The sequence below is a fragment of the Varanus komodoensis genome, unplaced genomic scaffold (assembly GCF_004798865.1).
Source record: "Varanus komodoensis strain SLA01 unplaced genomic scaffold, ASM479886v1 scaffold3, whole genome shotgun sequence".
Lineage (NCBI taxonomy): Eukaryota > Metazoa > Chordata > Lepidosauria > Squamata > Varanidae > Varanus > Varanus komodoensis.
The window spans coordinates 12,631,282-12,643,940 of NW_025335761.1; the positions used below are offsets into that span (position 1 = coordinate 12,631,282).

Genomic DNA, 12,659 nt, shown 5'->3' on the forward strand with positions numbered 1-12,659 from the left:
GAGTTATTTATGGCTTATCACAATTTTTCCCCTTTCCCCCTTTTTTTCTTTTCTGTTGGAGATTGTGAAAATGATGTGAACTTCGACAGTTGTGCTACTGTGATAATATGAAGCCTTGTTGGGGATATGAAGCCCTGGCAATGTGCAGGGGGGTGGGTGTCTGTCATTTTGGGGCATCAGATACCACCTTTGACATTGCCCAGAAGAAGCTCCAGATACATTTTCCCACCTCCATTTTTCTCAACAGAACAATCAGAGGTGCAAATGATCTTGCCCTGCAAAATGTGTGTTTTGGGGATTTACATCTCTTTCCCCCCCACTTTGATTCTGACCAAGATTCACATTTTGTATTTTGTCCTGAGCCTCTAGGCGCTTGGGAAAGTGCAAAAGTGCACTTCTCAGTCCATTTTAAAAGGTACTTTTGGGTGGGAAATTAGGGTTTTGGACTGGGATATATACAAGCCTCCACAGGCTGGGTTTTTTCCCCAGTGAAATATAAACTTCCTTGCCCAGTCAGGGATTTTTAGCTATGATTATTATGTCATTTGCAACTATCTCATTTGGGAAGAATCTGGCTTATTATCCTTGGTTTGGCTGAAGTCTCTGATTAACACTTGTGGTGGTAGTGGTGGTGATGAGATGATGATGTGTCATTAAATGTGTAGATTTGGACTCCCGCATCTTTGATTTCATTTCTTATCTTTGAGTGGAATTTAGGCACCCTAGATTTGTACAGACCCTGTGAAATTAAGAAATGCATACTCTAATATATGTATACAGATGTGGATCCACTAACTCATGCAGCACTGGGTGATGCAAGTGAAGTGGAATTTGATGACTTCCAGGAATACTCAGGTGATATGGATGAACAGGCACCAGACAGTGAGAATTCCCAAGACAACAACCAACCTCGGTCAAGTTCAAGCACTACAGCAAGTAGTAGCCCCAGTACTGTCATACATGGGGTGAATCATGTATGTATTAGGACTGTTGTACAAGGAAATTCAAACACTGGGATTTTAGAGGAGCAAGGGACTGTAAGAGTGAGATGATGAATGCTTGGGTAGATAGATTTTGGCTAGTTTGGTACTGGCATTTACCATAGGCTGGGTTTGCTTGGAGAATCATCTCACAAGGCAAGACTAAGGTATAAAGCTATAGACAGCTTCTCTGCTGATTTTGGGATGGAGAGGGCTTGTTAACTATTTTGGGCTCCCTTTTGGAAAGAAAAGTAAGATACAGACAAATGATGAAATTATTATGAGGGGGAAAGGCTGGTGTTTAATACATACAGTGTTAATAGGTAAGTTGTTGTTGTTGTTACTGTTACTGCATTGTATTTTTATATGACATTTTTTGTCTTATGAGGAACCCAAGGCAGCTTACATAGCAACACTGTGAGACAGGCTGGGCTGTAAGTCTGTACTGATAACAATGAAGGTGTATTTCTTTGAGTTATCTATCTGACACAATACTACGATGGACAATTATTATATAGTTCAAGCTGCTCTAAGAAAAGTGACTTGATTTACTTATATTTGTTCAATCATATTTGCCAAACCAATAAAAATCATAAAGTAACTACAAAAAATAAAAATCAGAGAACAAGGTATAGAATTGAATTGGCTAGCAATGATTAATAATGATTGAACCTTGATGAATTTAAGTGTTAGAAGTATTTAAGTATTGTAAGAGAGAACATGGCCATAGTCACAGAAGAATTTTTTGAATGAGTGCTGTTTGGACTGGGCTACAACATTTGCAAACAAATGTATTTCTTGTTTATGTTACAGGAATCTGCTGATTCAGCAGAGATGGAAGAGAAAATGGTAGCTGGTTTTTCAAATCACCTTCCCAGCTTGCCTTTACAACCAAACTTTTCCAAGATGGGTGTGGATCGTCGTGAGAGTGAAAGTCCTTCTAACAGTTTGAGCTCTACAGATGGAATGGTAAAGAAACGAGAGTATGATAACCCATACTTTGAGCCACAATATGGGTTCCCCACAGAGGAGGAGGAGGATGAACAGGAAGAAAGCTATACACCAAAGTTCAATCAGACTCTCAATGGCAATCGGTGAGAGAGCATTCCATGTGGAACTGTATAAAAGCTATATTAAAGTTTTACTAAACTTGGGGCTTTGTGCTTAATTAGCATCACTTATTTTCAAGAATCCCTTGCAGATCAGATACTTTCTGATTGTTTCCTTTGTATTGATAGTACTCTTTATGGTTTGGAAGAATATATATTGAATTCTACAACATTTACAGGAAAGAATATGTTGGTCCAAATTATGAATACTCACAGTGACATGGAAGTTTTTTTTTCTTTTGTGATTTCTTGTAGCATTCACCACTGCTTCAAAATAAACTTGTGGCTTCTCACATGATAGCCAGCTGAGAGGGTCAGTGAAAATTGGGAAGTAAACAACAACCATGTGATTGGCCCCCATCCACAAGGGTTCTGGTATTCATGACTGCATATCAAAGCAGCATGGGATCAGATTCCCATGGGATCAGCATCAGATTCTTCCATGCCTGTGTTAGAACCTATACTTGAATTATTTTTTATTTTTAATGTAGAAAGACCAAAAATATTGTCTTGAAAGTGTTCTGTGATGTCACTTTTCTGGCTGAATAGTGGTACTTATAATCCATAGAAGATGATGGCCATGTGCCTCTATTCATATATGGGAACTAATTTAGTTTAATTACAGATTTCAGAGCAATGCCAAAGATAACACAGTTGTGTATCAGATTTGGACTAAGCCTGGAATTCTAGTAGAAGCAGGGCACTTTGGTCTGGTTCTAATTGCTTTCTGATGCAAATAGGCTTCCTGCTGAAAGAGTGAAGTTGCCTCATCAGGGTCTTGCATTTGGGGATACAGGAGGCATGGACACTCTTCCTACAAGCATAGCATCATAACTTGCATTTCTCTAAAAACTGAACAGAGGGAGGGGTGGAGTTGAATGATTGACAGCTCTACCTTCTAATCCTAAGAAATGCTTTACCAGGGAATTCAATCACTGTGCCTTGCAGGAGGGCAAGAAAGTGATTTGAGATGAACATTTGTTCAAAGCCTCCAGATCTCACTATGAAAAAAGATGTAAATTGGTTTTCAGTCATCATAATTTCCTAGCCCCTGCACATATTTTTCTTGGTAGGTTTCTTTCCTAGGGACAGCTTTATGACTTGTGCCATTTTCATTTTGCCCACAAAACCACAGGGAGGAAGGAGAGGGAAGTTAATTCCTCCTCCCAAAAAACATACGGGAGTCTGAGGACTACCTTTCCACAGGAACCACTATCATGACTACTTTTACAATGTAATTCCACCAAGAAATAAAAAAGGATGTTTGCAGTTACCTTTTAAAAAAATAAAGATATAAAGGTATATAGCACAAAGACCCCTACATCTATTTTTTTGAAAAGTTGCACGTGTAATAGAGAGCTTTGGCTTTGGGGTGGTATAGAAATGGAATAAACCATCATCGTCATCTCCTGAGGAGGAGCTCTTTTTAAAAATGTTCTATGATAGCCAAAGGAAAGCACAAATCCTCAGATTTTTGAACTTTATTATATAAAGAGTTACTGAGTCACAGCAGTTGAAATCTGACTCAGGTCAAGCCAAATTGAGGCATTTTCCAAAAGGGGTGAATCAGGTTCTCGGTCAAAACTGGTAGTCAGCATGAATCTGTAAGAGCAAGACACTGAGAAATTTGTCCTATTGATATGAGATGGTTTTCATTGGTCTTTATGGCTATAGAATATAGAATGTAATGTCTTTTTCTTTTCTTTTAAAGGCCTTTGAACCCTCTCCGTCCGAATAGTTTAAAATTAGGCAATGACTCTGATGCGGAATCAGAATCCCATGCCAGTTCCCCAAATTCTACAGTCTCCAACAACAGCAGTGAAGGTTTTGGGGGAATTATGTCTTTTGCCAGTATGTATCATTGTTTGTTATACTCTGATGTTTAACAGGTGGGAAGAAAGTGAGGAAGACATTAACAGGAAAAGTAACATTAAGACAATGAAACAGTTAACCCCAAGGCTATGAAAATCACTGATCACTGTGATATGGCATTGATTCCCTGATGTTACAGCTTTTTGCAACTTCAGAAGATAGAAAGGGAAGCAACTGGACTCTTAACTAATTAGTTAAAGGACAGGATTTCATTAAATATCAGCACTGGGAAGCAGATCTCAGAAATGGAATCCAGAGACCAACCCAGGCTGCTCGGAGAGCAAAAATGAGAGTGTTGCTAAAAGTAACCCAGGAAACAAACAGACAAACAAACTGCTAGTCAGAACAACTGTTTTTGCAGAAAGAGCCACTAGCTTACTCAGTGATATACTATATGCTTTGTAGCACATGGCATTTACCTTTTGCTTCCAGCTTCATAAGCTCTGTGGCTTGTTATAGTAAAGGAAACCAAATGCAAAAGCATTGGTTTGATGTATGGGTAAGACTTTTGTATGACACTCAAAGAGTTATTCTAAATACTATAGAGAATCACTTTGAGCTCTGAGATAATCTGGTAGGCTTTGTTTCAAGTGCATCCTTCAGTGAGGGTGACATGGACAAGAAGAAGAGCATAATAGGTCAAAGAACCATTGATATGGAATGCTCTTCTCTACAAAATTTTTATTGCCAACTCTCCTTGGTATTTTGAAAAACAGTTATGACTTTTTTTTTATTATAACAGGCCTTTGCGAACAAGTTCCTGGTCTTCCATTTTATAACTTTAAGGAATTAGATTTTAAATATTAGCATTTTATTATTTAAATATTGTATTTTGTATGACTTGTGTGATTGTTCATAACCTTGCAGACCCACTGGTTGTGGAAGTTGATACAACTGTATTAAATACATTCATTGGTTAACACCAATTGAATTTCTCATATAAAAAAAGGAGATTATGCACCTGCTCAACAGAAAGAATAGTCTCATATTGATTCTGTAATCAGGGAATTTAGGAGATATTGCCAACTATGTTTTCCACTGGATTTGTAAATTAGCTCAGAAATCTAATATGACAAGAATCAAGGTTGCAATTATTTTTCTATTATGAATGTCTGCAAAATCCACAAAAGTATCATCTGTTTGTGACTTGCATGACCAAGCCTTATTTTGCCCATTAAGCAATTCCCTCCCTTCTTTGCTAAGAGCCATTTTGGATATGACAGTATGCTGAGAATAGAAAGTATAATCAATTTACCCTTCCATCCACAGTGTTTTTTACTTGAATTTGAATTTTTTTCTTGCTCATTCTGCTCAGCAAAGAGATGTACCAACTGGTTCCCCAGTAGAAGCTTACACAGAGTTGCACAAGATTGAGTTAATTTCTTGGATATCCTAGTGATAGGTGTGGCCAAGCATGCATTTGCCGAAATCATACATGCCTTAGTTATAGTAAGATTGGTTTACCATATTTGGGGCTAATTAGAAACTGTGCAGAATCTAGCTGGTGTAAAAGGGGCAGGAACAATCCCCTATGAAGAAAAGTTACAACATTTTTAATTGTTTAGCTTAGAAAAAGGCAAGTGAGATGTGATAGTGGTGTACAAAATTAAACATGGCATGGAAAAATGGATAGTGAGACAATTTTCTTCCTGTCTTATAATACTAGTACCTGGGGTCATCCCATGGAACTGATTGGTGGGAAATTCAGGACAAATGCAGGGAAGTCCTTCTCCACACTGCTCATAGTTAAATGATGCAATTCCCTTCACAAGATGTAGCAATGACTACCAATTTGGAAGGCTTTCAAAAGGAATTAGACAAATTCATGAAGGATGTAATTATCATTGATTGGTAGTTCCGATGGACATATGTTAGTTACTTCCCCTGCCGAAAGCAGTTTGTCTTTGTACACCAGTTGCTGGGAAACTTGAGCAGGAGGGTCCTGTTGCATGCATGTCCTATTTGTGGGTTTCCCCTGGGCAGTTGGTTGGTTACTGTGTGAACAGAATAGTGGGCTAGATGGATCCTTGATCTTATCCAGCATGGCTGTTTTTATTCTTGTTCTTAACCAAAATTTAAAGAAGAGTCAGTTTTATGGAGTATGTGAACCCATCATGATGCCAGCATTATTATTGGCATGTGCTCAGGTTTGTTTCCAGACCCAATTGTGGAAAGGATACTTAAAAGTCTATCTCATCTCATACGATTCTCTTAGGACATCAACAGGGTCCTGTTTCTTTTCTCTCTGATATTAGCAATGCAATTGGTAGAGACATGGGAAAGTGCCTGTAGGTTATCTTGGGCTATGAAACCCCTGCAGATCTTTCTAACTCACTTTCTGATGACCAGGAAAGAGCCTTTTCTGTATGAGCAAGTCTGTAACTTGAGCATCTCTTAATTCTGTCGAACTAGTCCTTGATTTCATCTATTGTCTTGTTTTTTTAAAGATTATTTGTACCTGCTGTGTTGTTTTGTTAATATAATATTTGATATTTAAAATATGATTGTTAGTGCCTTGGGCATCTAGGAATGAGATGGAAATGTGGGATATAAATATTTTAAATAAAATAAATTTAACTTTATTAAATAAGGTAGAGCAGCTCAAAAACAGAAGTCAAGTGTTCATTCTACACCCCCTGCCCCCACACACATTTCTCATGTCAAAAATATCTCTGTGAGACTTAACAGAAATGAGGAACAATTCATTTTCTGGATGAGAGACTGCCTGGTACCGAAGATCAAACGACATATGCCATTAAATGTGTCTTTACAGGTTTGAAAAACTGAAATGGCATGAACTGAGGGCAAGGGTGATGATTATCAGAACTGTGTCAGGAATGGAGGGAAAGTTTGAAAACTTCCTTCCCTGCAGCTGATATTTGCTTTGGGAAATCCCATTGGTGACCCCCAACTGATGATTGACTGTATTTTAAATAAAAATGCATATTAAATGTAAAGACACATTTAAAGTCATGTCCAGTTTGCCCCTGGTAGAAAGTTGTTCAGGTGTAAATAGCAGAGAAATTGCTGAATTGAGGTAAGGGCATGATTAGAACACTTGATTTATTTTCTTTCTGTTATAGGTAGCCTATACAAGAACCACAGCACAAGCTTTAGTCTGTCCAATTTAGCACTTCCAACCAAAGCTGGGAGAGACAAAAACACTCCATTTCCTAGCCTGAAAGGTAAAAAAAAATTCCTTGCCTGTTACTGCTTTTAAAATCCCTTTGATTGTCAAGCAGTCTTAGTATAAATCCTCAAAAAAGGCACTTTAAGAAACAGGTCATTCTAGATCTAGCAAGTCCTTGTGGGTAATGCTTTGATTTTCTTTAGTAAAACCTTTCAAGTCAGTATTAGTGGTATGTATTGAGGGGAGAGTATTAAATTTGCCTGTCTTTAATTTGATGCACTGGCTGTAACAAGTGCTCACTAGTGGAAAAAGATTCTAAATGTATAAAATGGCTGTAACATCTTTTGGATCTGTTTAAACCATAGACATCGTGTGGAGGCTGTTGAAACACTTTTATTTATATCTGTTTATTTGTTTTCTTTCTATCTTGCCCACAGCTGAACCTGTCTGGGCAGTGCACCATAGGCTGTCCCAGGCAGCAGACTATGTGACGAGCATAATATCAAAAATCTGTTCAGTGTGTAGTTTGCCCATGCAGCTTTGCCAGTGGTGGTCTTGGAACACTGGCAGTGTCTGCAGCTGGGGAAACCATCTGGTAAAGAAGTCTTAAACATTATGAGTACCGCTTGTACTAGCATCCATGTGGGATTATAACATTTAATTTGTCCCTTATATATAATAAATATGCATATTAGAAGGAAACATTAACTTGAGAGGGGAAAACCCAGTATTTTTCTCCTTGGGGCAATAGGAGCTAGCTAAACTAGATCTCTTCCTTTTACACTAAAGAATATGGAATAGGGGGTATCTATAGGTTACCTATGGTACTGTTGCTTGTAGTGAATGTTATTGATGAAGAAAAGAAACTGAGGCTTACCATTGTTTGTTTTTGCATTGAAACTTTTCAGTTGCTTAGCTGGAAGAATGTTTTGTTTGCTTTTTCTGTTCTTATATATAATTAGAAAATTACAATTTTTCTTTTTAATAAGTTGATTTCATTTATTTCTTCCTCTTCTTCATTTTCATCGGTAAAGATTACTTTAATCTGGAAGTGGGAAGGGATGTGGATGAAGGTTGGTATGATGTCTTACTGACCTTTGACCTTTTAGTAATAAAGGCCAAAAGTTGGTTTTGTGTTGCTGCCTTGGACTTTGCTTTGGATAGATTTTTTCTCCCCTGAGTTTGTGTGTTTGTGTATTTAAAAAAAAAAATCACAGAGAAGGAGTGTGAATACTTCGATGAAGACTCTGCCTGGTCTCTAGGGATATTTCTGTTTGGTCACATTCCTATAATTGTTCGTGCAGAGTTCTTCTGTTAGCTAACCCTATTACTGGTAACACATTGGAAGAAAACAGTGATGGGTTTTAAAAATTTCTTTTCCATGCTTTGTGTCTCATCTTCTGCAGATTATTCTCATTTCTTAACAATTCCTGCTTCATGTAGCCTCTGCAATTTTCTAAACTTTAGAACAGAATGTTCATTTTGTTAGTGTTACTGTCTCTTTTATATAAAAAAAGGCTTATGAGCAGACAGATTGCACAGGTCTTAATAATTTTACTAGTTGTGGGGAGGAGATTTTTGCTGGGTGCTTATTGATTTTTAATATATTTTAATTACTTGTGATACAAGATGGATACAGAATAGTTTCTTATATGTCTCCATCAATCATTCTTTCATTAACCTTCCCAACTCTTTCTTAAGATTTTGTTTCATTTACCTTCCTTCATGTTCTGAAGGGAGATGAGCTTCTTTTTTTGGCGATACCTATGATATATGTATGATTTTAGTAATACAAAAAGAGAATATTCATTCCCAGGATATTGGAAAGTATTATCTGGGTTTTTGATAGGCTTCAGGGTAGCTTTTGAGCCTTCGGGTGTCCTTAAAACTAGTCTGGGGTACATCTACCATGCCAATGTGAGCCACTTTTAGGAATAGCTTCCCTCATGGATCCTTCGAATCGACAGTTCTTGTATAAGGGGGGCAGAGAAATATATTAACTCTCTAAAAAGAACTATATCAGAAGGAGGTTGCAGTGGAGGAAGCTATGGAAGTCAGCTGGTTTGCTTCAAAGTGTGTTTTTATAGAGTATCTAAAAATTTCTACTTTGCTGAACTCTCACAGCTGATAGCCAGAAGCCACATGGAGTTAACATCAAAGAACTGATTATCTGAGGACCAAGTCAAGAACAAGGACCATCAGTGCAAGTGGGCCAGTAGAATCAGGGAGTGTAGGCAATTCTGCTCACTCCTTCAGACTAATTGCTACTTCTTTCTTAAGATACCTTTCCTCCCATTTCTGGTTTATTCCTACAGCACTTAGCAGCTTTCCTTATGGCTGATATACCTGGACCAGTCAAATACATGTATTGCCCAACTGTAATGTAGGACTGTTTTTGAGAGGGAGGGGATTAATTGAGTAACTAAATAAATTACAGAAATGGTGGTAATTTTGCAGTACACTACTAATTGTTTATTTTGTGTCCCAGTATTTGGGCTAAATACTATAATGGAGATTATTACTGAAGCTGGGCCAGTAAGCAATGAAGGTGGGTTCTTTGCATCATGAGCTGTGCATGACATACCAACTCCCAGCAAGCATCCTTGTGCCTGTCTTTTGGGCAACTTTTCCACTGGTAACCAATATCATGTGATTTCTACTACTCACACTCCCATTATGCATTATGCTTTTCCATACAATGTCTAATCAGAAGATGGTTCTTGTGGCAGAGATGCATGCAGAGCAGCCAAGCTTCTCCTGCTTTTCACCTTCTGCTCCTCTTACCATCTTCTTTTTTTGTCTGCCTCATTCCAATTACTGTTTTCTGCCGATGTGTGATGCAGTAATACAAAATATGCTGCTGCTTTTCAAGTTTCTTTGTATGTCCTTTTAATTAGAGTGTTAGCTGACTCTTGTGTGTCTTATTGGTGCTGTTCATGGACTTGGCTGTCCTTTTCAGTCGAAACTCTTCTGTATTGCCCCTTCTCTTTTGCAGGAAACAGGCGAGCTCTTGTGGATCAAAAGTCTTCTGTTATAAAGCACAGTCCAACAGTGAAAAGGGAGTCACCTTCACCCCAGGGACGAACCAGTAATTCCAGGTAGAATCATCCAAAGTAACCTGCTTTCTAAAGAGGAACATGTGCTTGACTTCTCTGAGAGGGCTGAGCTTAGAATCATTTTAGAAGACATAGTAACATTTGTGTTCTCTGGGTATTACTTACGACTTGAATATCTAAGAATATCAAGAAATGTTTTTACACAGAAAAATTTAAGAATGGACAAAATAAAAGATCTCTTAATAACCAAGAGAAGAATTTTTTTAACTTTCCTTCCTTTAGTTTAGGATAAACCTATTAAAGAATCCTGGATGATTTATGTCCCTTCTCTCCTATGTGTTTCCACCATGTAGTGAAAACCAGCAGTTCTTGAAAGAGGTGGTGCACAATGTTCTAGATGGACAAGGAGTTGGTTGGTTGAATATGAAGAGAGTCCGACGTCTCTTAGAGAGTGAACAACTCCGTGTGTTTGTATTAAGCAAACTTAATCGCACCATCCAATCAGAGGAGGATGCTCGACAGGATATCGTCCAAGATGTGGTCAGTTTTTTCTTTTTCTTTCAGTGATTTTTGCTCTGCTTTTCTATACTGAAATATATTCAGGGTGGTTTACAATAAAATTACGGCAACCAATAATAAAATACAACAAAAATAAAATAGTAAAAACTGTAGATAGAATATCAGAGGCCAAAGAGTGGAGAGTGCTTGTTGAAAGAAATAGATCTTGACCTGCTGAAAGATAGTCAGTTGTGAGCATGATATATCTATTCCACAATCTGAACATCACAATTAAGAAGGCCTAGCCCCTCAGGCCCATGCATTGTACTGCAGTTGGAAAGAGGATGTGGAGAATGGAATTTTATGAGAATGTATGAATTTGCATTACTGTTGTAAACTGCCCAGAGAGCATCAGTTATTGAGTGGTATGGAAATAAAGACAACAACAACAGCAACACCCAACAACACCACCAACAACATTGAATTTTCTACCAGGAAGTAAGTGATTCTGACATTATCCCAGGCCAGAATATTTAGGGCTTTAAAGGTTAAACTTGCACCACCATGGTCTGAAAACAAACTGATAACTGTACAGTTGGGGAAGGATCAGAGTGGTATCTTTCTGGTCTTTGCCAAAATTTTGGTAGTCATGTTCTGAACCAGTACAGAGAGTGTGTTACAGTAATCCAATTGGAAGATGATTAGGATAGGAATGATTGAGTCTAGGCCTTTTATTTTCAGGTAAGTGTACCTGGCCTAATAGATAAAGTTAGTAAAGCATGCTTCGAGTTCTCATTCTCATCTGTGCATTTAGGAGGACTGCTCAGTCCAGAAGCACTTTCAAACAAATAGCCTGTGCTTTATGGAGAGTTCAATTCCAGCCAAAAGAGGTTGTACCTATCTTCTAGGGTTGTCAGATTGTTTGGCCTGTAATACTACCACCTTCAGTTTACCCACTTGTTTTTGGCACAAAAAAATCCGCAAACACTGCTTGAGAGCTTCCATTGCTTCCCTGGTATCAGATGATATGAAAGTTAGAGCTGAATGTTAGCTGCATAGGGATAACAAGGGCAGATTCTGGATGACTTTACCTAGTAGTTTCAGGTAGATGTCAATCAGCACAGGAAACAATATAAGGCTTATGGACACCACCATCTGTGACCTAATGTCCTGACTTGGTATAAGACAGCTTCATTAATTCCAAAGTTAGAGAAAATATAATGAAGGTGCAGAAGAGGTATTCTGATTTTCTGAGCAGGAAGTGAACTGAAACAGTCTCCTGATTAATAAAGCACCCTCACCCTTCTGAGTCTTTTCATTGTAGGAGATCAGCCGCAAGGTTTACAAAGGGATGCTGGATTTGCTCAAATGCACTGTATCAAGCCTTGAACAGTCATACGCAAATGCTGGACTTGGGGGCATGGCAAGTGTTTTTGGCCTGCTGGAGATAGCTCATACTCACTACTATAACAAAGGTAAGAGAACACGAACTATTAGTGAATAATAGAAAATCAATTAATCTCAATTTGGTGAAAGAGACCCTCAGAGCAAAATCTTTACCATAAAAGCATAATTGTATTTAGTAATTCTATGATTCTAAGTAGCTGTGTGTATCAAATTGGAGGAGGCTGTTTCTCACATTTTTACATCAGGGGCCACTGTGAAAGGAGTATCAGAAATAGGTGCCTTTTGCTCATTTTTTTAAAAAATTGTGGGCTTAAGCATTGATGTAATATAGGAGTGCATAACCTTTTTGGCCCCAAGGGCTGCATCAGGTTTCTTCTTGGGTAGCAGAATCTACACAGGTGCACATGTACACACCTCCTCACTCAGACATTGAACACTTTCTTTCTTATTCCTCTCAGATATATCATCAAACTCAAACCTTAATCTCACATTCTTCAATGATGCTCTAGGAATGATGCTTCTTAGGTGTAAAATGCGTAGAGCCCTTTTTCTTCCCCCTTTGCAGATGCTGGAGTCTAGGAGCCATCAGACAAGGCATGTGGTGATG

The 12,659-nt window shown here is 38.1% G+C and overlaps 1 protein-coding gene across 50 annotated transcripts in view; it reads left to right on the forward strand.

Annotated features, from left to right (window-relative positions):
* MADD (MAP kinase activating death domain) overlaps positions 1-12,659 on the forward strand; it is a 91,640-nt gene that overhangs the window by 36,415 nt on the left and 42,566 nt on the right. For 18 of the 50 annotated variants that reach the window (XM_044437053.1, XM_044437054.1, XM_044437057.1 and 15 more), the window contains 7 exons: positions 781-974; positions 1,794-2,074; positions 3,801-3,940; positions 7,045-7,146; positions 10,087-10,189; positions 10,501-10,687; positions 11,970-12,120. In XM_044437053.1, the coding sequence (XP_044292988.1) occupies positions 781-974; positions 1,794-2,074; positions 3,801-3,940; positions 7,045-7,146; positions 10,087-10,189; positions 10,501-10,687; positions 11,970-12,120 (1,158 nt within the window). Of the gene's footprint in view, positions 1-780; positions 975-1,793; positions 2,075-3,800; positions 3,941-7,044; positions 7,147-8,125; positions 8,165-9,579; positions 9,640-10,086; positions 10,190-10,500; positions 10,688-11,969; positions 12,121-12,659 lie in introns of all 50 variants that reach the window. The other 32 variants (XM_044437040.1, XM_044437041.1, XM_044437042.1 and 29 more) reach the window with 4 other exon arrangements.